General features: G+C 42.8%; 2 protein-coding genes across 24 annotated transcripts in view; one reads left to right on the top strand and one right to left on the bottom strand.

Moving 5' to 3' along the window:
* CNGA3 (cyclic nucleotide gated channel subunit alpha 3) overlaps nucleotides 1-15,947 on the top strand; it is a 34,987-nt gene extending 19,040 nt beyond the window's left edge. For all 5 annotated transcript variants that reach the window (XM_030472554.1, XM_030472528.1, XM_030472537.1 and 2 more), the window contains exons 5-7: nucleotides 7,047-7,154; nucleotides 8,028-8,134; nucleotides 11,554-15,947. In XM_030472554.1, coding sequence (XP_030328414.1) covers nucleotides 7,047-7,154; nucleotides 8,028-8,134; nucleotides 11,554-12,962 — 1,624 coding nt within the window. In that variant the 3' untranslated portion in view covers nucleotides 12,963-15,947. The remainder of the gene's footprint in view (nucleotides 1-7,046; nucleotides 7,155-8,027; nucleotides 8,135-11,553) is intronic.
* Nucleotides 15,948-24,497: 8,550 nt separating this feature from the next.
* The window catches only part of UBE3A (ubiquitin protein ligase E3A), a 54,349-nt gene continuing 51,747 nt past the window's right edge, over nucleotides 24,498-27,099 (bottom strand). For 18 of the 19 annotated variants that reach the window (XM_030472452.1, XM_030472371.1, XM_030472393.1 and 15 more), the window contains 4 exons: nucleotides 26,636-26,791; nucleotides 26,470-26,543; nucleotides 25,450-25,593; nucleotides 24,498-25,175 (listed from right to left, as the gene is read on the bottom strand). In XM_030472452.1, the coding sequence (XP_030328312.1) occupies nucleotides 25,055-25,175; nucleotides 25,450-25,593; nucleotides 26,470-26,543; nucleotides 26,636-26,791 (495 nt within the window). In that variant the 3' untranslated portion in view covers nucleotides 24,498-25,054. The other variant, XM_030472498.1, reaches the window with a different exon arrangement.

Here is a 27,099-nt window from a genome sequence, read left to right as displayed (position 1 = left end):
ATTAAGGATGAATGCATTTCTATTTCAAGAATCTAGGATGTTGCTAATTGTGGCTTTTCAGGACATTAATGTTATGCACATTATCTTCAAGTGTTAGGAAACTCCAAACCAGCAGTTGTGCAAAACGTGCCATTGCTTTGTTACACCTACTCAGGAGTTCAGCTGTTAACATTAAAGAAGGCTTCTGATGCAGAAATGAGAAAATCTTCTGGCTGCTGACAGAATTATTATATTAATAATAGCACATACTCATTACTATGTGCTAATTAGCACACACTCATTAGCACATTGGCACATAGTTTTTGGTATGGAAGGCAGGTTCAATCTTACCTTAAAATTTCTCCAGTAAAGCAACAGTGGCTTGGAAGAGGAAACTTTGCATTTACCATCTTTTGACTTGATGAATTATTATTACTTTATAAATATATGTTTTAAATTTAACTCCAGCTAAAAGAGGAAAATGAAGTCCCAAGACAAAAGTTGACTTTTTGTTTGGCATTATGCTTTGAAGCATAGATTCCCATATTTTTTTGCATAGTTGAAGATTGGTAGGCAAGGAAGTAATAAGTTGATATGTTTCAAAATCTCAACTAGTAATTCAGATTAAAGCAAGAACCTTTGAAGGGCTGTGCATGGTACAGGTTACCTTCATCTGTTGTGACCCAGCATAGCCTTACTATCTTCACTTGATCTACTCCTTAGAAATTCAGCCCAAAAGCACATTTTATTGAATTAGCCAGACTGTTGTCTGATTTTTTCAGCTGTCTGGATCAGTAGCAACTGCAGATTCGAAGTAGTTAGAAATGACAACATTGATCATGGGCCAACAAACCTCTACATAAGGCTATTAGGAGGAGTGAATTTGGGAGTATCCATCCTTGCCTTCTCAGTTTTACACTGTTGCCACGTGACGGTAACTGCAGCAATGGTAGGTATGCTTGTTACTTATCCACAAGCCTTGACAGTGCATCTTTGAAGAAGACTTGAAAGGATTGAAAGGGTTGAAGAAAGCTTAAAATAATGGCCAAATGAGTACAGGGCTAAAATTTGAGAATGCATGTTGCTATGCGTTTATATGCTTGAGAACAAGCTTCAGACATCAGATGTGGTCACAAATGTGTATTCCAAGCACATGGTAAAAAGAAACTGGTGCCTTGAAATAGTTATGCAAAGGGGCTTAGTGTGGCAGTCAGTTGACCTTTCTAATCTCATCAGTGCAGATGTGAGAAGCTAGTAAGTCAGTCCCTCATGTCAGTAAACACGTGTATGAAATACCAACAGTCTTTACACTCTTTAATGTGTTTTATTTAACTTGCTGCAGCCTCTGGCCCTTGGCCAGGTTTAATGTCAACTATAGCAACAACACTAATGAAGAGTAAGTACTGATAACTTCCATACACCTTTAGACTACTAGCTCCTTCTCTTTTTCCCTTTCCAATCTAGTAACATTTGTAGTATAAACTCCTTATCTCTTCCTAAGTCTTTCCTAAGAATATAGTTTAATTGTAAAGAAAGATCTAGTTTTCTTTGTATGAAAAGCATCCTTTGTGCCCCCTGTGAACTTCTTTTTGTCTGAAGTTACCCTTACCTCTCAAGGAGTGAATTTGATTAAGCATTTAGTCCTTACCTCCTCTAGTTCAGCTGGCTGATTTTACTGCATTGCCAATTGATTTATTAATTATTCAGTTTTTAAACAAGAAGCATGTATTAATTTTCTAATAGTGACTTTCCTTTTTTAACATACTAGTCCCTTCTTGCAAATCGAGTGCCCCAAAAATTTCAGATTGTCAAATGAGAAGTGGATATTGATCAGGGTACCAAGAAAACACTCAGTGTGTACAGTCTAAATGAAAACTAACCATCTTTTTAAAATGTGTGTGTCAGTTCAACAGATATCGTTGGTGTAGATGTAGAGAGATTGACGGGCAACATAATCAGGCTTGCATTGCAACAGAAGCTCTGACAGAAGCTAGCTATCCTTTGAAGTTTATTTTATATATTTGACAAGATATTTCACAGTGTTATACCAAAGAGAAATCTCTTGAAAAGGTGAAGAACTCCTGTAATTTAAAATCACTCAACACCAATGTTTTTTGCATGTCTTAGGCCACAGCTATCTGAGGACGTATCTGCTCTGTAGCATCCAGCAGCAAATCTGTTCTCACTCATGATGATTTTTTTTTTTCATTGATTTCTGGATGAAAACAAAAATTAAAAATAATCATGATAGTTTCTGATTATGTCAGAAAAACTTAAAGTAAACTCTTGGTTTTCTCTACAAATAGTTCCATCGTGGGCTAGTTCAAACTGCACATTGAAATGATGCTGCAAACCCAAAAGATGATTGTGCATATAGCTGAACAAGAGGTGGTCTTGCTCCTGAAGCAACTTTTTGGTTTGGTTTGCATAGCTTCCATTATAAAGTAGAATCAGCGTGCAGTGAACAGTGACAGAAATGTGCAGGATTTTATTTAGACTAGTATGAAAAAGTGCTAGAAGCCTGGAGCCTAGTCTGCTAGTCAGGGCCCAGAGGACCTATTAGGATGGAAATACTGCTTTTTTACTCTGTTTCTGACAATGACTCATGTACCTTGGGCAAAACTTTCATCCTTCCAATGTTTCATTATTTTTAAATGCAGACAACATCTGTCTGTCTACCTGCCTGACAGTCTGAAACATACTTGATTTGCAAAGTACTTGACAGATGAGAAATGCAAATGTTGGATTCATTCAAAGACTATGACAGTGTTTTCATAGGGGCTGACAAAGACATGTTTTCTAAGTCTGAAGTTGCATGCTCCTTTTAACGTGCTCGAAGCACAGAATGGATGCCACCGTATTGCTGTTAAAGAGAACAGTCACAAACAAATGCTTTGTTAGTTACTGGATTCCAGTTTACTCAAGAGCACTGATAAAAAAGATGCAGGTGTTTTTTGAAGCTTTTCATTAAGTTAAACACCTAAGAAGTGCCTACGTTTGGGGAACTGTAGATCACAGTCTTTGATTGTGGCCATCCTGTTCCTCTGAGTGACTTCCACCTACAGGTAGGTGGGACTATGGTAAATACGGAGTTACCACAATAAAGAGATGGATGGAGGTCACAGAAATGGAAGAAACTCACTTATGAAAGATACCTGTAGTTGGCAGATGAGTTTGTAGATCTCAGAGAAAAAGAAATGTTGGCATTAGATCCTGTGTGAAAAAACGTTTTTTTTTCTTTTTAAAAACAAAACATAGGAGGAAGTTGGAATTGTCAAAATATTCCCTCCAGAGTTCACCACCATTAAGACTTCCTGATTGATTCTCTATCTCAACCTAGTTTTTCCTGCATAACAACATCCACAACTGTACAGTGGCCCTACCCTTTGAAAATTATGTTTACTCATAGTTCTTCCTTTCTAGTAAGAATGCCAGACATTGGAAGTATTGAGGAGGTATGTTAATGCTAACAACAGCAACTGTGACTTGGCCTTCAGATCAGACGCCATGCATAGTAATGTACAGTGAAATCCTGATATGTTTTTTAAATAGGAATTAGTTTTGGGGGCAGGTTTGAAAAAGAAGTCATAAAGTTCAGGGGTGTCAGGGGCAGAGAAATAAATTCTTGAGTGGCAGTTCTCACTGCCATGTAGAAATCAGCCTTGGAAGTGAAAACTGTTTCTTTGAGTTGAGATGCATGTACAAATAGAAGATCAGTCAACCCAAAGGTTCTTTTCTCCTCTACCTATGCTCCATGTTAGTTTAAAAGACATGTGAGAGGAAATTCACCTTAATCTCATTTAATTACCATTAAGGCTTCAGACAGTCTCTGTGAGGTTTTGGATATACAAAGAAAGTTGACAGTTTGGTGAGCCATTTCAAGTTCTATTATCATTTGATAGATATCTTTTCAAATGCCTGAGTTCTAACGAATGAAATAAACTGGAAGCATATAATTAAAGTCAGCCTGGTACACTGATGTCTGAAGAGATCAAGAAAGCACAAGTGACTAATGCACTGAATCAGCCAGCTGGTTACCTGATGTGATAGTGTGGTGGTGTCAATTTGAGAGGCCTCAGACTGTAAACCCTTTTTACCAGTTGGATCCCTGTCCTACTCCGTCTGGAATCTAGTCGATTTTCCTGAATCTCAATATCCACCCTCTCCCTTAGCTGCTAGAATATCAGTAATATTGCTAAGCCTTACATTATGTTGTACAGCAAAAAGGAAGAAAAGAAGGAGGTTAAAGAGGAGAAAAAAGAGGAAAAGAAAGAGGAGCAAAAAGAGGAAAAGAAAGAGGAGAAAAAAGAGGAAAAGAAAGAGGAAAAGAAAGAGGAAAAGAAAGATGACAAAAAAGATGATAAAAAAAAAGAAGAGTAAGTATGAAGAATGAAGGTGTGCTTGAAACACACCTCCTACACCACAAAGCACAGTATGGCATTTCATCGCGACACTTCCACCACAATTATTGTTCTGTAGGCCGCAGAATGTTAGCCCGTCAAATCTTTAATACATTTTTCCCTTTGGAAAGGTGCAACTGCCTAACAAACTTCTTGCATCTCTAAGACCTGTGTTTAGACATGTCATCAACAGCTTCCTAGGCCAGTAAAAAGGAATTCAGCTACTTTTGCTCACTTTGATTTGCTGTTGAAGATCACTTTTGTACTATGAGGGCATTTTAAGTTCGCAGCCCACTCTGCAGATCTGCACAGACTTGTAATTCTTCCAGAACGTCCATAATAATTCAGAGTAGATGAACCAAAAGTCTGGTTTAGACAAAGAGGAGACATCTTACCTGTAGAGAATTGTAGCTTTACTAATAAGTTTAGTTATTACACTGACTAGCATATTTAATTACCTAATATGGTGCAGTTCATTCCTGATAATCACTAAAGTTTGCTTCTGCTGATTAGGAGATGCTGTATTTCTGCAATTGTCCTGTTTTCAGTGATCAAACAAGATCATTTGAATGCTTTGGACAGAAATGGATCCTGCTTTTGTTTTCTTCCCCCAAAGTTCACCCAAAGATAGTGCAATTTAGTTATTACCAGTCATTAAAAATATCCGTGATAACAGATAAAAATATGCATTTGAATGGACTTTCCAGTTAGGGAGTATGTTAGGGTACTATACTGCAAGTTTATGTGTATGTGTATAGTGGCATGTGCTGTATAGGCATGGGGACATGTAACTGGGAATTGCTCCCAGATAGAATCTGCTTGGTCTCAAGATCTTGACTTTCTTAATCAAAGCTTCATTTGCTTAGAAAGCCTTTGCTCTAAGGATTCTCTTTTGGCTTCAGTTACTGTATAGTGAGAGCCTGAGCTTTGCAGTAGCCAGAAAGGTTTTAAAACATTTTGTCAAAGAAAAGAAACGTTTTGATGTCTAGAAGGTACTGTGCTCTGTCATGTGAAGACCATATTTCATAGTCACCAGTTTTGAGGTGCTGACCAGTTTTCCAGAGAAAATGGCTCAAAACCTGTTGTGAAGATACTTGATACTCACTTGGGAGTATTGTGTGCGGTTCTGGTGTCTTCAACATAAAAAGGACATGGAGCTGTTGGAGCAAGTCTAGAGGAGGGCCATGAGATTGATAAGGGGGCTGGAGCACCTCCCGTTTGATGACAGACTGAGGAAGTTGGGGCTGTTCCACCTGGAGAAGAGAAGGCTGCGTGGAGACCTCATAGCAGCCTTCCAGTATCTGAAGGGGGCCTACAAGGATGCTGGGCAGGGACTCTTCATTAGGGACTGTAGTGGTAGGACAAGGGGTAACAGGTTCAAACTTAAACAGGGGAAGTTTAGGTTAGATATAAGAAAGAAGTTCTTTACAGTGAGGGTGGTGAGACACTGGAACGGGTTGCCCAAGGAAGTTGTGAATGCTCCATCCCTGGCAGTGTTCAAGGCCAGGTTGGATGGAGTCTTGGGTGACATGGCTTAGCGCGAGGCGCTCCTGCCCGTGGCAGAGGGGTTGGAACCAGATGATCTTAAGGTCCTTTCCAACCATAACTAATCTATGAATCTATGATTCTAAGATGGCAAAGTAAATACTTTTTAGATTAAAGCTGCTTCCTTTACTAACATTATCATCTGGACATTCAGCAAGGTTAATGCCAGAAATACACACAAATATGAAATAAATTATCATTTCATTTTAATATATTTACATTCTTGGGGATTAGGAAAAGTCACACAAATACATATGAAGCATTGCCCAGTCACATGTTCCCCACACTGCTATAGAGTTCACAGATCATGATATCACATGTTACTGTTGGAATAACTTCTGCATCCGTGGACCTCACAATCCACTAATACATATTTCCTTTGATGACATACAACATGCCTAATTGCTGTCTCTTCCATATCAACTTTTCCTGTGCTGGGGAAGGGCACTTCTGAGCATGCTCTACATGTGCCATTAGCCATGCTGTTCTTTAAATCTTTAAACTCCAGGCCTGTATGCTTCATTTAGCATCTCTTCATTGTTGTGAGGCCTAGGGAGCCAGGACTGTGAATATGTTAAATTTGCTTTTACATAATAACACATCTTAGTTCTAGTCATACACTATATGTGTGTATGCACACACGGAGTCTTACTTGTATAAACATGCGTTTCAATACGTAGGTGTTTTACTTGTTTAAGTGTGTGCTCATGCAGTCATTTCCAGAACAGAATTTACCAAAACAATCAAAATTAATCTGCAAAGGAAGGCTCTTTTTCTAGCAATGGGCCATAGCCTTCTAGCTAGAATGGTAATAAGAAACATTTAGCATTTTACTTTTTTTCAGTGGGGGTCATATGCAGAAAAGCTGGGGCAGTGTGAATATCTGTGGTTTTCTTTCCACTCATACTTACTTTTTCCAAAGTTGGGTCAAGCAAATAAATAGAGCATGTCAGATGAGATGAAGCTAATATTTAGAATCTTACCTGGAGCTGCCTGCATGGATACTTTCTCTTCTTTGGCGGCTGTGAGTCCATCATGAGATGAGCAGCCTCCAGAAGAGGGAGGTCCAGCAGGGTCATTTCCTCACATACCCAGTGTAAACCTTCACGTTTTACTTTCCAGGAAGAAAAAACAAATCTTTGTGATAGATCCTTCAAGCAATATTTACTACAACTGGCTGACCATAATTGCAGCACCCGTGTTCTATAACTGGTGTATGCTGGTGTGCAGGTATGGCTTTAAGTTAATAATTTTAGGTTTCAAATGTAGTGTCTCATTATGTTTCCTATGTAAATCATCCTCTTATCTCCCTATGCTACTTTTTGGGTGGCTTACCTAGAAGATTTACAGTCCATATACCCTTAGGGATATATGATATACATACCACTGGGAATAGATAGCAGGTGTTTATCTTTTTCTCACAATCAATGTGTTGTAACTTGCAATGAGCATCCTCATGAGCGCTGGCTGTGGCCTCTGTGTGCCACCTGCTGGCTAGATGCAGAGATAGGCTTTGGTCACCGTAGGCTCAGCAGCCACTGCTAGAGATAGGTCTTGTAGTCACCCAATAGAGAACAGACGAGAGGGGTCTGGGCAGTGTTGGGTCATCTTAAATTAACACTAGGCATCTGTAGATGCTTGAGGGGCAGGAAGGTTTTACTCGAGTATTTATTTTCCCTTGTAAAATGTGGAAAACAGTTTAAGATAAAGTAATGGAGTCCTGTGGAAATGGTTAACTTAGGCTGTGTCAGACAGCTGGGAGAGATGAGAATGGCTTGCCTCTCAGAAACAAATCTTGTATTTGGGAATTATCTTAATGGAGATGTGTATCCCATGAAATCCAATGCATGTGTAGTTGTAGGGATTTGTGTATGCCACTTGTGTGGCATATATGTGTTCAAGTTTTGTTCCCAGCCTGAGTACCTTTGAATTCTGAAAGATCCTAGTGTCTGTTTAGACATAGCTCTAGTGTGCAGGTGTCTGGGCATGGAGATGTGCTGCCTGTAATTTTTCAGTGCCGGTAATGTGCACTAACACATTGCAAGTACTCTTCTTATGCAGTTGGTGGAATTTTTGTATGTGTGTGTGTCTTTGTTTCTTTAGAGCCTGCTTTGATGAGCTACAAGAGGACCACATTAAATTATGGCTGTTCTTGGATTATGGCTCTGATATCATCTATATTTTTGACATGTTTGTGAGATTCAGAACAGGTGAGTCCTTCTGGGGTTTTACAGTGTTTTCAGATACAGCATGGATAGAAAGGCTGGAAACAGAAATTCCTTGTAGGATCTGACCAGTGTAATACCTTGTCTACAGCCGAGCTCAGCAGTGGAGGCTTTGGGAAGATGAAGTGTCTAACCAGCTTGGATTGTTTTAAAGCTGGACATCCCAACACCTGCACTTCACTTCTTTCTAAATTCAGTTCTGTCAGTGCTTGATAGGCATGCCAAACACTGACTGAACAGCCACCGTAACAGGCTGCCTTGGGAAGGAAGAATAAGGCACTTTCCATGTCACAGTCACTCTTTCTGTTATGTATTGCTTGTGTTTAATCATTAGATTGGGCAAGAAACCAACTGCACCCCACAAGTGCTGCTTTCCTAGCCAAGCTGTGCAGCATCCTGCTCAGAAGTGATTATTGAGTCAGTCAAGCACAAGACCTGGCACCCAGCTCAGCCTCTGGTCTGCAGTCTTCTGCCTGGAACCACCAGCTGTATTTCCTGCAGCCTCTCTGAGGTCCTGGCTGGGGCTCCCACTGCCTGGTGGTGTTACAGGGTTAACCCGGGAGGGTGGTGGTGTGGGATTAACCCAGGCACCTCTGCTTAGGTCCTGCCTTCCTGAAGAAAGCGGGAACCTAAAGGATCTGTGAAGACTGTGCCATGTCAGGTGTGAAGTGATTCCTTTCGGCTTCCTGTCCCTGTTTCTGCAGACCAGACAGGCTGAGAAGATTTCATATTAGAGCATGCCCAGCTAATACAGATTCTAGCCTTAAAAGGATATCTGTTTTAAACTAAATAAGGTCGTAACATAGGCCTAAGCAATACCATACAGTGATCCATACCATTAAATTGCTACGATAGTCCTTGATATGATTCTATGATTCTATGATGTACTTTGGTGTATGCAGTTTGGTCCATGCCAGCCAGCACTCCTTCAGGGCAGTATCTGGGCGCAGCTGAAAGGACAGCAGAGGTTGGGTGCTCTTCATGGTGTTATTGTTGGAGGAGGCTGTGAGAGCTTGCACGTGAACAGAAGCTGTCATGGTAGTTGGTCTCAGGGCCAGAATATGTTTCCTGGCTTGTTCCATTTTATGGTATGGACTCAACCCCAAAAAGTCCCTTGAAGAGGTCCAGAAGCACACTGATCTTTATACAAATAAGAGTTCTTTTAAATCTTTGGGTTTTACATTTTCTTTTTTCTTCCTTTTTTTCTTTTTTTAATCATGTTGGCAGCTTGACATTAATTATGGCTTGTGACAAGTTGTAAACATAATTATAAGACAGAGGCTAAAAATGCTGTCATGCTGGGAAGTGCACGACTCATGGCAAGCCAAATTCTTAAACTTAGCAAGTACCTTGTTCAACAGGAAAGTCTCTTACAGACAGCAGCCTAAATGACAGGACTGCTGTATTTGTGGCGGGATGGAGGGGCTTCATCTTCTTTGTGTAGTTGAAATGTCAACTCTGCCAACTAGATTTCTCTTCTGCAGTTACATTTGTTATTGTAATGGGAAAAAACTGAGCAGAAACTGGGCATATCCAGGCAATGCAAATTACACATTTCCATAGTCTGTCCTGATAATGATTGTCTGGCTATTAAGGTATGGTTAGGCGGTCAGCTTTGCAGGCCTGGATTGGAACTGCAGAATTGCCACAAAGATCTCCTGAACGCTTCAGTGCAGGTGTTGGCTGCAGTTTCAGGCACTCAAATAAGGAAGTCACTTCTTTTAGGTGCTGAAATCTTTGTCAACTCTCTTAACAACCTCTCTCGGCTCTGTGCCTGCTGCCTTTTCCTGTAAGTCTGCAGGGTCCATCTGCCCTGGGGACAGAGGTCATGGAAGCCCTTGGGAAAGAGTGTGACTCCCTGCTGCCTAAAGGCAGAGATTGGCTTTGAAGTGTGACCTAGGTAACCCTGCAACTACTGTGATCTGCACAGCTTCTCTGTGGTGCAGTTCTGTCTAGCTGCAGGGCCAGTTTTGCTGCATTTCACCTCTTTGGTGACTGTGCACTGTGAAGCAGAAAAGATTCATGTCTCAGCAGCTGGTTGAGTTTAGTATACCCCACATTTTGGTGCTTCCAAAAAGTTTTACTGTAGGACTTCAGTTCCGTGAGGGGGCAAAAAAGAGCTGAGGGCTTTTATCTCCCTTCAGGAGGGTGTTTTCAAATTTAAAATTTAATGTGAGCCAGAAATTCATCTGCCTGGCCAACTTTTCTGTTTAGTTGCATAACTCTGTTAATGTTAAGAGCATATTTGAGCAGCTTTTCCAGCAGTTTTCTGGGAGGTGATGCATTCATAGCACAAGAACTACTTCCATTTGTAGTCACCCAGACGCAAAAACTTCCAGTTTGCAGATACCCAGAGACAGATACACACATACATGAGGCAACTGTACAGATAGGCATACATTCCAGAAACACAGCTGTGGTGTGTAGGGCACAAAGACATGCGGCTTGGTCTTCCTTAGCAGATGCTTCCCTGAGGATGCTGCTGCTTGTAGATTGCTCAGGGATTAGCAAAATGTGATAATCCTTGATACATTGGGAATGTTTTGCTTCTCGCTCAGTGGACTTTCCCTCCTGTCTGGCCTAGTGGGCAGACAGCTGGACATCTCCACTTGCTTGCAATCGCAGCAAGTATTTTGCGGTGCATAGGCTGTGCCCTGTGGAGCATTTGCCGTGCCTTGAGCTTTCAGAGGTACAAACCAGCGCTGCAGCTGTACTTTCTGGGAGAACTCTTACACAGATGTAGTTTGCTTTAAGGTTTCTTACTGTAGTTTTTCTTCTACTACTATAATTTCCTAAAATCTAAAACTTTCCAAAGTCTTTTGAATGAAGAAATGCCAATGTACAAAATTCTGCTTATAACATTGGACACAAGAGGGAAAGCATGGCTCAGGGAGGCGGAAACTGGGTTTCTTTATCTCAAGGGTATCTATATTGTTTGGAAAAAAGTTTCCAACAATCCGTTATGCCTACTTCTTCTTGGTATGTATTTAAAAATATTCCACTCTGATTTTGCACACAATTGCTTAGCACTTGCTTAATTTTACTTATGACTCGTGCCAGTGATTCACAAAATAATGACAGATTTGAATCTCCCCTTTCTTTTTGCAAACATACCTAAAAGAAAAAGATAACAGCTGTCCCAGAACAGAGTGTAAATCTGCAGGGAGTACGGTGGTAATCATAGAGTCATTGCTCTTCATCATTATATGTCAGCTTTGAAACTTCATTGAAACATCTGCATTTGCAATGAAATATTTTTCATAAATGAATTCATAGTGTATCAGTGTCTGTATGCAGATCAATACAAATTTTAATCTTCTCAGGTATCTGCAATGTAAGTAGGTCAGTACTGTTTATGGCATTTCTGTTCTAACATGTAAAATATGTACTTTTATTCTTTGAAGGCTTCCTTGAACAAGGCTTGCTAGTTCAGGATGAAAAGAAATTGCGAGATCACTATACCAAAACTTTGCAGTTCAAACTGGATGTGCTGTCCCTCGTGCCAACAGACCTGGCATACCTGAAGTTTGGGTTGAACTACCCTGAGCTGCGATTTAACCGCTTGCTGAGGATTTCTCGGCTGTTTGAGTTTTTTGACCGTACTGAAACCAGGACAAATTATCCCAACATGTTTCGTATTGGAAACCTTGTCTTATACATTCTTATCATCATCCACTGGAATGCGTGTATATACTTTGCAATTTCAAAGCTCATCGGATTTGGAACCGACTCTTGGGTCTACCCCAACGTGTCCATCCCGGAGTACGGGCGCCTGTCTAGAAAGTACATTTACAGTCTGTACTGGTCAACGCTCACGCTGACAACCATCGGAGAAACACCTCCCCCAGTGAAAGATGAAGAGTATCTCTTTGTGGTCATTGACTTCCTGGTGGGTGTCCTGATCTTCGCTACCATTGTCGGTAACGTGGGCTCCATGATTTCCAACATGAATGCCTCCAGGGCAGAGTTTCAGTCCAAAGTGGATTCCATTAAGCAGTACATGCATTTCCGAAAAGTGACTAAGGATTTGGAAGCCAGGGTTATTAAGTGGTTCGATTACCTCTGGACCAACAAGAAAACAGTGGATGAGAAGGAAGTTCTCAAAAATCTGCCTGACAAGTTGAAGGCTGAAATCGCCATCAATGTCCATTTGGATACACTGAAGAAAGTGCGTATATTCCAGGATTGTGAAGCTGGACTTCTCATTGAGCTGGTGCTGAAACTGAAACCTACCGTCTTCAGTCCTGGGGACTACATTTGCAAAAAGGGAGATATTGGGAGAGAAATGTACATTATTAAAGAGGGAAAATTGGCTGTGGTGGCAGATGATGGCATAACCCAGTTTGTAGTCCTAAGCGATGGCAGCTACTTTGGTGAAATCAGCATCCTAAACATCAAAGGTAGCAAATCTGGCAACAGGAGGACAGCCAACATAAGGAGTATTGGTTATTCTGATTTGTTCTGCTTGTCTAAAGATGATTTAATGGAAGCCCTCACAGAATATCCAGAAGCCAAAAAGGCTCTGGAAGAGAAAGGGCGACAAATTCTGATGAAAGACAATTTAATAGATGAAGAAGCAGCAAAAGCAGGAGCTGACCCAAAAGACTTGGAAGAAAAAGTAGAAAAACTTGAAACAGCTCTGGATACACTGCAGACCAGGTTTGCGAGGCTCTTAGCAGAATACACCTCATCTCAACAGAAGGTGAAGCAGAGACTGGCCAGAGTAGAAACCCGAGTGAAAAAATACGGTAGTGGCACCTTGTCAATTGGAGAAGCAGAGGGTGAAAAACCTGAGGAGGAAAAAAAGCAGTAACGGAGTCTTTATACTTCCTCATTTATTTATTGGAGAAGGTTGAAGCCTGTGAAAGCCATAAATGTATGTAAATATGTGTGTGCATATAGACCTGATTATTTTTGTATGAACTCAAGAGAATGGGTTTTAGCATTTTTAACTAAAGCAGTATTTTCTTGTAAATAGAACACTGTCATCTTCGTAGGGGGAGATTTGGTCTGGCATTTGGGTACTTTTTTGTACTGGGAGTGGGTTTCTTACATGTCATGCTCAGAATGTTTATTGTGTGTGGTGTGTGTAGGTCTTGACACATTGTCTCTTCCCACCTCTGTTGAGTTAAGCAGGTGTTGTACTTAAAGCAAACGGGATTGGGGTTTTGTTAAAGGCTTCACAAATATTTATAGAGTACATGCTCTACCTTGCTACCTTAATAGCTGATCAAATGTGTGGATGATCATCTGGGCTTCTCAAAATCTTTGTTCTTTCACAGTGAAGCACCTGCACAAGTGGTTGGACTACAGCTAAGCAGCAGCACGTGCCTGGCCTGTGCACGTGTATGAAATACCCGTCCACCCAGATGCTTTAGTCTGATTCTTTCTAATGAGCTGGACTCTGCACAAAGGACCATGCTGACAGAGGAGCAGTGTTCATTCATGTCCTGTCTGGCATGGTCTGTGACAGTCTTTGCTGCTCTGCAACTGCTTTGCCTGGGGAGAGAGTGGAAGGTTTCCCCCCTTTCCCCACCCTGTTTTGTCAGCACAGCTCCATCCCCACTGGTAAAACCCTCACATGGAAGGGAGTCCCCAGAAGCTTGCTGGTGGGAGGCATCTGTAACGATATGGCTCCACTAAACCTGGGCAGAGAACAGAGGGCCCAGTTGTGTGCAGCTCCTATATAGAGGGTCTTGAGTGAATTCCCTCTCAGCAAGTGGTCAGTCCCCGAAGGAGGCTGCTGAGAACCCGCATGGGCTGGCAGGACAGGCTGTCCCTGTCTCCAGCCAGCTTTCTCCCCCAGCAGGGTTTCTGCAAGGCAGGGAGAACAAGCTCTGTGTTCCAAAGTCATTCTTGCCCTTAGGCCTATGTTTTCTTTCTCTATTTCATGTAAGGATGCCTATTCCAGCTCCCTTCGCTACTTAGTGCCAGCTTTTCTCTGAACTGCCATGTTTCCATTAGGGAGAATGAAGGCCACGTTTGCTGACAGGAGCCTAGTTGTGCTGGTTGCTTTTCTGCTCGCTGCAGCGCAGTTGTCTCTGCCAACGGTCTGGCTCTGAGGTGAGTACACAGGTCCGGTCCACTCAGCCTGCTGTGACATTCAGGGCAGAACAGTACTGAGGTTTCTCACTGTCACATTGCAACTGCAGGATTTGGCTTTTACACACCCCTCTTAGCCTCCTCCACCCTGCTGCTCCCAGTTTCTTTCCAGGCTTCTCTCCCTCCCACTGAGGGGATTTCTCTTACTTTCTCTCACTGGGAAGATACTAGCTTTCATGTTTCCGTACAGTATCTTTCTGCCATGTAGTTTTCTCTGTGTTACTTTTATCATCTGGTACCTCACTGACTTCAGAGATGTATGGAGCAGCAGAGGCTGTTCAGCATCTATGGCACGGGGGCTGGATCCTCCAGCAGCATTAGGTGTTACTTAATTCTTCCCTGTGAGGGTGCTGAGGTGCTGGCACAGGTTGCCCAGAGAAGCTGTGGCTGCCCCATCCCTGGCAGTGTTCAAGTCCAGGCTGGACAGGGCTTGGAGCAACCTGGTCTAGTGGAAGGTGTCCCTGCCCATGGCAGGGGGGTTGGAAGCGGATGATCTTTAAGGTACATTCCAACCCAAACCATTCTGTGAGTCTATGATTACCATGGGCAGTGCTCTGCCTTTTAGTTGTCCTCAGCCCTGGCTTAAGAGCCCTAACAGCACATGGGAATAGGTGGTCTGGTGAGAAACCCACCGAGAAGAGGGTGGGTTACGCAGATGATAGTGAAATGCTAAACTGAGTACAGGTGCTCAGAGTAAGCACTCATCTCTGGGCAAGCAGCTGTCCCCCTCCTATTGACACTTTTGAGCCTGGTGGGAGACACATCTGACAGTGACTAAGGAATGGGGCTTTGCCAGCACTCTGCCAAAGGGACTGCCAGGTAGTAGATGTCCACACACAGCCCATGTCTAAGCTCTTGTTATCAATCATCAGCCTAGAAGCCAACTAAACTTAGGGATCTACTGTAGGCTGGGCTTAACCTCTGTTATCAAGGTTTCCACTGACTGTAACAAGGGCTTTGGAAAGTAGCTGTGACTTACACATGGCCGGTGGAGTTTGGGAGTCCTTCAGCTGAATCTTGTCCTTATTTTCTCTAAGAGCTTGAGACAAATGGGGGAGGTAAGAGAGGTGCTTTTGGCAGGGGTCTGAGTGCCTTCCTCACCCCACACTGCGGAAGGCAGGGTTGAAGTGAGGCTGGGTTGGTACTGTAAGCACAGACAGTCACAGGCTGCTGAACTTGCAGCTCTCCGCTTGTAACAGGCAGGCACCACACGCGCCTGTAGCTGATGTTCACTGTCATGTTACTCAAATGCCATGTCTGGTAGGGTTTCATACTCGCTGTCATGTTCTACATCACTCATCGTTCTCTGTAAATATCCAACTACCTACCCAACATCCTACAGCTGTTCCAGCCTACTAGGAATATACAGGTAGAATTGTTTAAAGTATTATTTATACCAAATTTATACCTACTAAAAACCCCCACAAACACAAGAATGCTTCGTCATCTGATGAATCAGAACAGCTTAATCTATCCATTAAACACGTGTTTGCTCTTCCCTTTTCCGTACTTCTTGTCTGGTTTTCACATGCCAGAAAAAGAGCTATGTTGGTGCTATTGGCTTCAGTCACTTTGAAATGTATAGCTTTTGGCATGATGAAATTGCATCCTTTTACATCTTTCATCTCTGTAAGATGCTTTTCCCGCTTCTTTAATGTGGCAGCATGTACATTAAAATATTCTGAGTAACATTCAAGCAACTCTGTGGTTTCTCTTACCCATATCCCTCTGGATTTTAGCCTTTCATGACAGACTTTGATCATGCCAATATTACATTGCCCAGAAAATCTTTAGCTGGAACAGAGATCTGAAGTGACACAAAACCAAGTGGGAATGGTCTCCCCTCACCAGGGAGCAGCTGGCACAACACGGCTTTGGTCCCATGCCCAGTTTTGACACCATCACTGTGTTTGCAGATACAACACTGGCACCAGAGCCTGACCCCCACCCTGCTTCCTCAGTGGTGCCAGGCCCCATGGGCTGCAGAGCCACCTGGCTCCTGCCCTCCCCTTCCCCAGCTCCACGCAGGGTGGCACAGCAGGGATGGCCCCTTGTCCGGCAGAAATAAAAGTGTTGGCAGCGTTCTGCTACTTGCACACACACTTCACCTACCAAAAATCACAGAATGGTTTGGGTTGGAAAGACCTTAAAGCTCATCCAGTTCCAACCCCTCTGCCATAGGCAGGGACACCTTCCACTAGACCAGGGCTTTGGGGAGTACCTGGCATAGCCTGGTCTGGCCCTTTAACCCCACCACGAGAGAAAACCAGGAACGGGGCAGCTCTTATAGAGTATTTGAACACATGCCCTGAATTTGCAAATGGGTCTCATGGCCACAGCGTCCACTTCGCACAGGTACAGGAGCCAACCTGTGCCGAAGTGGGTGGCCATGGCGTGGGACTGTTCTGAGCTGCCTGTACTGAGTGAAATACCTGATGGGGAACGCCAGAGGTGCTTGAACACCTGCTGGAGGTGCAAAAGGAGGGTAAAGCTGGTGGAGCAGCACCACCATGCTCCAGGTGCTGCTTGGAGCAAGCATGTCCAAGGAAGAAGTTCTTCCCTGTGAGGGTGCTGAGGCGCTGGCACAGGGTGCCCAGAAGAAGCTGTGGCTTCCCCATCCCTGGCAGTGTTCAAGGCCAGGCTGGACGGGGCTTGAAGCAACCTGCTCTAGTGGAAGGTGTCCCTGCCCATGGCAGGGGGGTTGGAACTGGATGATCTTTAAGGTCCCTTCCAACCCAAAGCATTCCAAGGCCCTATAAGAGCCTTGGGTTACAGGCCTTGCTATTGCAATAGCAAATGATTCAAGCTGTGCTGCTCTCCAAGGTGCTCTCCATAGCAGCACCCCATCCTTTTCCCCCTGTTCCCTACTACTATTTTACTTGAACAGATTTTACAGTAGAAAGCTCAGCTCTGGAAAATTCAATGAGCTGCACAACAGAAATGGTGGTGACAGCAAAACAGCATGTGCCTTTGTACAGACTCCATACAGCCAAGGGTTGGGGTTAGCTTAACTGTGCAGCTCATTCTGCAGAAACTGCCCGGGCAAGGAACAACCCTGCCTTTATTTCTTTTCCCTTAGGCATCTGCTTTACAGTTTTATTCCTGCCAAATGTTTACAACCAGTGAGGGCTCTGCTTTACATTAAGAAGCAAACTGTTCATTTTCCTTTCCCCCATAAAAGCATTAGTGCTTTCTGCTTTAGTGCTTTCTCTGAGACTGTCTGTAGGTTGCTGGTTTGGAAGACACTTCTGTATCAGTGCTGACAGCAAGGATGAGAGGGTTCCACAGGCCAAACCTAGTCCAGGTTGTCCAGCGAGATAGTGCAGTGAGGCTGACTAAAGGAGAGCTGTTCTTAATCCTGAAGATTGCGAGATGACAGCGTTTTACTTGGCTTCAAAGTCCCGCAGCTCTTCCATTAATGTTTCCATCCTGGAACACATAGAAAGAATCAAACTCTTGTTTACACAGTTTAGCATTCAGAAAAACCCTTTGCGTATTCCCGAGAGCAAAATGAATTATGCACTAGATGGAGCTGGCAAGTCAACAGGCAGCTGAAGCACAAGATTCCAGCTGTGGCAGCCTTGCTGGGGGAAGTCATGAATCCGGGAACACCCCTCTCCCTGCAGCCCCATCCACAGCCCAGAGCTCAAGAAGGATGCTGCCTGGGAAAGTCCTTTATAGGGAGGATGGGAAGCCCTGCTCCCTTCCACTGGGCCTGGGCAGACGGGGAGGGAAACACATGCAAACCCTGAGGAGCAACCTCTGAGGCTAAAAATGGTCATGCCTTTTGTTTCTGAAATTCAGATTTTGCAACTGTTTGCAGCTCACAAATCAATGTCCCTCACAGCTTCACTGCAGAGAACACAATTCTGCTGTTCTGTGTTTGCAACCCAACCCCGCTGTGCTCTGGGCAGGGTGAGGAAGGAACAGAAGACTCACATTATTTAAGCAAAAGCATGCAACCTCAGGAGCAGGACATCAGGGTGTCCTCAGCTCCAAGGATGAGCACAAACATCAGCTTTGCTCCAGAAGCAGCAGCAGTTCTCACAGAGAGACTTTCTTCACCAGTTCTACCATTACTGCTTGGCTTCTGCTGGGAGAGCACAAGGTGCAGTGCCAGTGGCCACAGCTCCCATGCTGTCCCTTCCCATGTCCGCCCAAGAGGCCAAGGAGGACACCACCGTCCAGCTCTAACAGAGATCTGTCTTGTAGGCTGGGGGTAGGTTACTAAAACCAGAAGTGCAGAAATGTGAAAGGAATCTATTAATGGTTGCTATTCTATTTTTCTTTCCTTAACATTTATAGTGGCTCGTATCAACCTTTCTGCAACAGGGCAACTGAAGAACAGTGACATGGAAAATCAGGAAAGCACAACTGTATCCCAGACTGATGGGCAGTTTGAGGAATAGCTAATGACTTACCAGCTTTTCTGCTTTGACATGTCATTTCTTTAGTCCCCCTCCTAAAACCATTCTGTTCTTACCACCAACAGTGTTTCCCACCATCACCCTGGAAGCAGTCACCCCACAGCAGCCGCTGCACCTGAGCGCCCCCTCCAGGCAGGTAGCACAGCAAGAACCGGCGGGCGCTGCCTGCCTTCCCCGAGCAGCAGATGAAATACCATTAAAGGATTGCTGGCGTTGGCTCAGCTCATCTCCAGGGCTGATGAATCGAAGCGACCATGCTGCAAAAATCTGTTCTTTTTAGGAGAACCAATTGCCAGTTGCCCGCTGCAGTACAAATACTTTACTTGCAGAGTAACAGTGCAGGTAATTCACTGAACAAGCTTTCGTGGGATTCCCACTATCTTCAAATTATTTGCAGATTTAGGCTGTTTAAAGCAAGCCTCAGGGCTGCTTGTTCACAGGTACTTGGCACAAGGAAGCCTCTTACAGCAGCGACTTTGGGCACTCTGTGGTGAAGGAAATGATCCAGGGGTGAGTTTGTTTAATGGATTCTCACTACCGAAACCCCAATGCCTCATGTCCCTGAAATACCACCACTGCCTCTCACTACACTTGCATGAAGGCTGGGAAAAAGCTCATGTCTTGCCACAGAAAGCTGCAGAGCTTTTCTAGGGAAGCGCCTCCCGCCTTTCCAAATACATCAGTTGCTACCACAGCTCATTTGTCCTGTCAGCCACGGCCGGGGTTCTCCGTGCGCGGTTCAGACCAGGGCACTGGCAGCACGAGGGAGGTTCCTGGCTACCGGGTAGATTGACAGAGGAACCGCCCCAAGCAAAACACCTTCAGGTCAGGGTTTCAATTGCTTTGGAAGGCTTTCACATGCTGTAACCTAACTGCGCCAGCTGCAGGCACTGGCGCCAAAGGAGCACAATGCAGAAGGAGTGAGGAAGGAGCCATGCAGCACCTCGGGGCAGCCAGAGGCACTTCAAAACTGGAGGCAAGAGAAGGGGTGACAAACCCCTCCCGGGCAAAGGAGAAGCACCAAGCGGCTCAGCTTGCTGCCTGGGGAAGAGGAGCTGTTACAGAAGAGATGCAGGGACCTGGAGAAAGCAGACAAGGAAGTCCCTTTCTATTGACCAGGCAACTGATTTACACCTTAGCCAGAAGAGGCCCTGCCAGACCGATGAGCAGCAGGGATGTCTCCAGTGGAGCATGGTCCCCCTCCTCAGCTGTCGCCAGTGCCAAGGGCAGGAGCAGCACTGGGCAGCACAGCAGAGCTACTTGCTCTGTGTGGGTTTCAGTCCAACAGGCCTCCATTCTCACTCGTGTAGGGGAGAAAACAAAATGGCAGAAGGAACTCGGAAGGTGATGGGACCAAGTGGTGCTGCAACCAGCCTTGGGACATGCCTAGAGAAAGAGTGAGAACAGCAGAATATGGCTGCTGGAGGCTCCCACCTTGCAGATGCTGCTGAGACCCAGTTTTATCACCCACAGCCCTGCAGCAGTGGCTGAGGCTCAGGCGCAGAGGCAGATCCCTGTTGCTTCTGCACCTCCAGCTTCTCCCTTTGCAGCTGCTGGTCTGTAGCGGGATGCATCAGCTGTGCACTGGCTCCAAGCCACCTGCTGTCCCTTTGAGACAAGCCAAGAGCACAAAAGAGAGAAGGGACTAAAACCATCCTCCCACGGTGGTAACAGCAGTAGTGGGCGATCCCAGAAACAGAATCCCAAACCCAGGAAACTTTCCTAGGGCTGGGGCACCAAGAAGGCCTCTCCTCCAAAAGCAAAGCCAGCAATGAACTGGCTTGGATGAGTCAAACGGCTTGGCCAAAAAGCTGCAGGTTTGGAGCAGGATTGCCTCTGAGAGGCCCAGGGACTACCACTGGGAATGACTCTTGGCACAGCAGCAGTGCTCTCACCTGCGCTGGCTGCTGGCTATTGAGCTGGGCAGAAAATGGAGCCTGGCAAGGGCAGAGCCGAGTGGCTGCAGCCCTGCTCCAAAGCAGCTGACAGCCATTTTGTTAGAAAGGATATCCACTGGGGATTTTAGTTTGGGAATACGAGACCCTCCCCAGAGAGATTCAAGCTGAAAAAACCTGGCCCAAGAGCAACCCTTGTCAGATGCTTGTAAAGAGGCCCGTGCTGTGTTTTGAAAAGAAGGTATCCATGTTGGTGAGACCAAAGCAGCACCTGCTTTATGTTAGGTGACTTGCTATAAAGTTTAAGGACTCTTCATGTGCAGATGATCATTAAAAACTTAGTGTACACAGCACAAGGGATGTTATTCTTCTGAAAACAGAAGAATAACAGAAGTTTTCATTGATGCAACATTCTAGTGCGGAGTTTCCCATTTTTATTAAAATCAGTTATATTAGGAAATAATGAAACCCCCTTAGTTGTATCTTATGAGGTCACCTGACCTTCACCCCTTGCTGCTCAAACACTGAGTGTTTCCAAGAGGAAATAACTAAATCAAATGTAGCAGCACATAAGGTATGGCATGTCAAAACAGAACAGAAACACTCAACTTGCCATTTGATAAGCAGTTACTTGTGAGCATAGTTGCTCACACTGTGGTACTGCACAGATCTGGAAGCAAAAGGATGCAGTGGGAAGATAGATTGAAGGTATTTTCTCTGTAGGGGAACCCCCTGGCACAGCAGAAACATACACCAGAGCTTTCAGTGACATTAAGAAGAAAGGCCTCACGTCAGCTTTGCACATGACAACAGTTCAGGCACAAATCAAGCTGCTGGGTTTTATCTTCACTTGACATTGCTCAGTACTAGTTGTCAGCCAAGCCTGTACGAGCCGCAGCATCGCTGCACATGTAGTTGGTTGTAGTTTAGCTGTGCTGTAGGTCCTTCCAAAGGCAGGAGTCCAACTCCAGTGATCACTGGCTGACTTTCAGTCAGCTCTGCTTTCATTTTTAAGCTGCAAAACTATGCACAAACCTACCCAGAAAGAGAATGTAGTGATTCCTAAGGCTATTTTATTATCCTAAAATAGAGTAACTATTCCTGCCCTCTACCTGTATATCCAGTGTCCTTGTCTCCAAGACATTTCCACACACAGAAACCCTGAAGCAGGATATATACTGAGCACAGACACCCATAAACACAAGCATAGCAGGCAGACTTCAATTATTTGTCAGGACCACTCTCTGGGTGTATCCTACAAATACTGCAGAACAGAACAAACCCATGCTTGTCTATTGCAAAGCAGTACCTCTGCAATTAAAACCACCTTCCCACATCCCTTGTCTTCCCAAGATCCTTTACAAGCCTCCTTTTGGTTAAGGAAATAAACCCAAACACACCTGCACTTCCTTCATCTTCCCTAGCCTCTTTCCCCACCAGAATGTTTTCCAACTGCTTCTCTTCCCACCTTTTTTCTGCTGACCCATCCCCTCCTCTCCCATCTCACCCTTCCACTTGCTCCCCCCACCAGCCAAGCCCAGCTCCCATCCCCTACTCCAGCCACTGCAAAAGAGGGACTGATGTTTCATACAGTACATTTCAGAGAAATAGAAATTTGCATGCAAGTGAAATACATTTTTCTGAGAAGAATAAAATGAAAAAATGGATTGTGTCATATGAGACAATGCTGAGATGCCCAAAACATTTTCTTGTTAACATATTAAGGACACCCTGAAAAGAGAGCATCAGCTCACTGGCATCACAGTACTACCTTGGATGAGGAGCCTTACATCTCACCTGAAAGAGGTATTTCAGTGACACAGAAGTACACCTGCATTTCCAAGGTCAGCTTTGTAGACCTGAAGTTTGCTAAATGCTGCTGAAAGACTAAAAGAGAGTGAAAGACATTCCAGGTGTGCCTGGAGAAAAAAAGAACTGAAAATGGCATTTTCTGCAATATGACAAACCTTTCAAGCAGCAGAGGACTGACTGGAACTTCTGCAGGGCAGGAGAGCAGCCTGCAGCTACAAGACTCTAAGATTTATTTACTTTAAGCCTTATCAACTGCTGCTGCTGGACAACCAGCATATCTGTAACACCACTAAGGAGATAAGGTTTTGATACAGTGGCATTTTGGGGGAGGCGGTATATATTTAAACAGGACATCTGTCAAATATGAAGTGCTTATATCTTACCTGAAAATGATTCCTTGAAAAACAGCTTATACTTTTAAAGGCCAACACAATTATGTATTATTTTAATCTTAATCCTAAAGGAAGATAGAAAAAGCATATTCACAATGCCAACACTTCAGCTGGAAAATTTTGTATTGCTATCCAACTATGCTGTCTGCCCCGCTTTTGGATCTATATAAAAAAACCCCAACAGGGATCTTACACACTTGTTAGCTGGGTATAAGCACCATCCATAGCTGTATCAGAATAAAACAAGTTACAGGGACACAACTCAACAACATTAGACTATTGATGTAGTACATAGCACACAGCAGTATCATGAGGGGGTTCATACTTGTCACAAAACACCTCAAGGTGCTCGGCAAATCTTGTTCTTACCACCTACAGTAAAAGATGCCCCAAACCTGAAGGAATCTGCAGACACTGCTGTCAGCTTCCCTACCCAGAGATTGGATATCTTGTGTTTTCCTCTCCAAGGACATGCAATAAGGTGAAAACCCAGGACGGCCACCTCCAGATCAAACACCAGAAGACTTCCAGCACCAATCCCTCCCCAGTAAGTTTCAGTCCCTGTTTCCAGGTTGTCTTGGATTTGAGAGAGGAACATCACTGGACCCCATATCACTACAGTTCACCTCTGGAGAGATTTCTGTACCTGTAACCCTCAACTTATGCTGTACTAGAACATTTTCTAATAAAATAATGTAATATCCAATTTATCAAAGTAAGGAAATCACTTGTTTTCTTTTTCACTGAACCGTGGTGAAAAAAGGTCACTGTTTTATTCAGCATCATAGTCACATAACAGTTGTCTGTTTCTATTACTAGAAAGAATTTATTAAAATAGTCCTGAAAGACAGCTTTTCTTTCTCCAATGATTTCAAAACTATGCCTTTTAATGCCAATTTCACACAGTCACGGGTTTGATCGGTAGTAGTCAGTTATAAGCAATCGTCAAGGCACAAGCTCAGCTCTGCACATCCGCTGCAGCTTGTATTGGAAAAAGAGATATGCCACTTACATCCTCACTTAAACGCATAATCCCTTTGTCATATATTGCAACAGGAGAAATTAACATTAAACACAGACTACGAAAGGTAAAGGATTTATTTCTGATATGATTTGTAGAGTTAAATTAAAAACCTACTGAATACTTTATGTAGTAGATGAACATAACCTTAGTACTTACTTTCTAACAGTTTATTTAATGGTTGGAAGTGTACAACATGAAGTAGGCCTTATGTTTAATATTGTTCAATTTTGCTTATTGTTAGATGAGATTAAAATACAGTAGCCATCCCTTTAGATTATGTTGCAACACTGATCATGTGCCTTGATAAGAAGGAACAATAATTCATTAAATAAATGGTGATGACATAACATGTAGGGAAGACTTTGGATTGTCTATTTAAAATGTCAACATAATAGGCAATTAAGAATAAAACTTCATTTTAAGTGCACTTCCACATGCTTTGTTTATAATAAAGCAAAAACTTCCTATCTTTTTTCCAAACACTTCACTCCCTACTCTAAAGCTGTTCAGTTGAAAATGCACTTTCCCCAGTAAACGTCTTTTTTAAAAAAGTAACTAAAATTTCTAGCCTTTCTTCTGCTAAGAAATGTTTCCTAATTAAAAACACAGTTTATTACAAGACATGTGAAGACAACATATAGTGAAATGAGATTTAATTGTTGTGCTGTGACTAAAGTAAAGTTCTCAAGGCTGCAATTTAACATTCCAAGTTCTCCCTTCTGTCTTTATTGATTCTTAAGATTTTGCACAGAAACTCTTTGGGGGCTAGAACAGCAGTAATTGCATCACACTGTTTTCCAAGACTTCAAGTTTCAAAAGCAAACTCTTCAAAAAGTACAGTTCTTGATTTGATTAGATACAGGGACAAAAATATAGCACATACTTGAAGGTTACATGGTCTACAAATGATGGCAATATTTTCCTTGGGAGAGTACAGTTTGTTTTCTTGTAAATACTCAAAAAGGCTCAACTTCAAGCAGTAATAAACACAAGCAAAAGTGATTTAACCCTTAAAATAAATATTCAGGAAAACCTCTCTGTACATACAAGTGAAAGAATATGTAACACTTTCACGCTAAAAGAAAAAATAAAGATTTTGTTCATATAAGCAGCTGAAATCTGCTGTTCCAGCCCAATGTCCCCAGTAAAGAAGGGAGGCACAAACACAGGTGACTACTGTAGCTCGCTATCTTATGGCCTTTTTAGACAGGGACATCATCACCATCATTTTTTAATCCCTTTTGTTATATTCATTACAGCATGCCAAATCCTTTGGCATATGTGATGGCCTTCAATAATCGCTCCTTAAGCTTTTCTTTGCTCGAGTACTCCGGAAGCAAAAGTACATTAAAGCATGTGTGAGATGTAGGTAACCTGTGGGGAAAACAAAGGAAAAAAGAAAAACAAGAATTCAGATCGGGGAGCATGTATTACCTGCAAAGAAATACACTGCTCTTTCACAGATCCCAAATAACGAATTTAAAGAGAATCCACTTTGCTTAAAGATTCAACTTTCCAGATTTAACCAAGTTAACTTAAAAGCAGAGAATTTGCTTCCATTTATAAACAAACAAGCAAAATGTAGAATATTGTGGGTTTTTTTTTTGTTTGGTGTTTTTTTTTTTTTTTTTTTTTTTTTTTTTTTTACCTCTCTGTATCTGGGCCATTTTTGGCTATGATCATCTTTAACTTTCCAAGTCCTCCCACTGGGGCTCTGTCTGTGCCCGTTGTAAACTGTAAGAATAGCCTTTTCTGTTCGTCTGTAAATGAATGGACAATTTCCCAGAATTCCCTATGGAGAAATAAAAAAGTGAACTGAAATCTCTGGTATAAATGAGTCTCTTGGAAGTAACTGAACTTTGAATGTTTAGTAATACTAATTAATCTTAACAGCAAGTTTACAAGTTGCATTCATAAACCAAACCAGTAACTTATTTACCAATCAATGAGATTCAAAAGTAGAAATTAGAATTACTACCAAAACACTGCAGTTTAACTGTTTTTAAATGTTAATTCGGCTGATAAGTGATCTGCAAATATTCTTTCTTTATTTTAGTATTCCCATTTCCTAAGAAATTATAGTGGTTCTACTACACTGCCCATTTCTAGCACTGTCTTAAACAGTAAACAAATGCAGCTGCTGTCAAAGGTTTTCTACCCTAGCAGGAACTAATTAAGTAGTTGGCAAAGTCTAGAGCACTGAAGATGCACACTTCCCTAACTCTTGTCTTCAGAGTTCTCTAGTCAAAGAGGACAAGAAGGTAGAGACATCAAAAACACTGAATTTACTTGATTTCTAATTAGAGCAGAATGGTCTACACATGCAACCTATTCAAACAATTCAGTGTTTGTGATTTATTTACTTTTTTTTAAATAGCAAAGCAATGGTAATTTATTTAAACAGCCCTGTTTATACTGGGTGTACTGTATGGCATGAGAGACAAAAAAACCAGGGAAAAATCCCTTTTTAGCTTTACCAAAGTTCACTGGAAGCTAGAGACAGTACTTATACTATCTGTTCTTTTCTAACGACAGTACTTGAGTAAAGTGGAATTATACGTAAGACGGCTGAATCTCCAGCACTACAAAAATACTAACTCTTACAATACTATGAAGAAACAGCCATGTAAAGTGCTTTTTATCTTTCAGAAATCAGAAAAATAATTACCTAATAATAAGAGAGTCTCTTGTATAGCCACCATCATATTCTGTAGTTTCTTCTAGTGCTTGAAAATCTAAATTCTGCAAGAAGATGACATTTTTTTAAATGACCACTAGTTATGTACTTAGGATCAAAAAAGCTCCACTTTCTGGTGTACATTCAGGATTCTTACCCTACTTCCACATATAAGTAATTCAATTTCCTCTGGTCTAAATAAATATTTCAAAGGAGATTCATTGGTCACCATGTGGAATCCTCTCCGAAAGGCCTTGAACTGCTTTTCTACTGATTTATTGAGTATATAGTCAGCATACAGATTGACAAATTCCTGTAAGAAAACAATCCCCAAGACAACCTTAGTACTTTGACACATGCCACTCGAAGTATCTCCCAAAAATATAAGACCCCGAAATACATATAATTCTACATAGATTATCTGGGCCCAGCTTCTACTCAGCAATAATAAAGAACAAGTCTCACATATTTCTCAGACAGGTCAAACACTGCATCCAGAAGCTATGAATGCATGTATTGATGCTTTCTTTAAAAGATAAGCCTTTCCTGCTTACAACTATACTGTGCTTTAGCGATTTAAAAAGGCTTTTAAGCTTAAATCAGAAGTGAGACCAAACCTTT

The sequence above is a fragment of the Strigops habroptila genome, chromosome 2 (genome assembly GCF_004027225.2).
Source record: "Strigops habroptila isolate Jane chromosome 2, bStrHab1.2.pri, whole genome shotgun sequence".
Classification (NCBI taxonomy): Eukaryota; Metazoa; Chordata; class Aves; order Psittaciformes; family Psittacidae; genus Strigops; species Strigops habroptila.
This window is presented reverse-complemented; position numbering and strand designations above follow the sequence as displayed.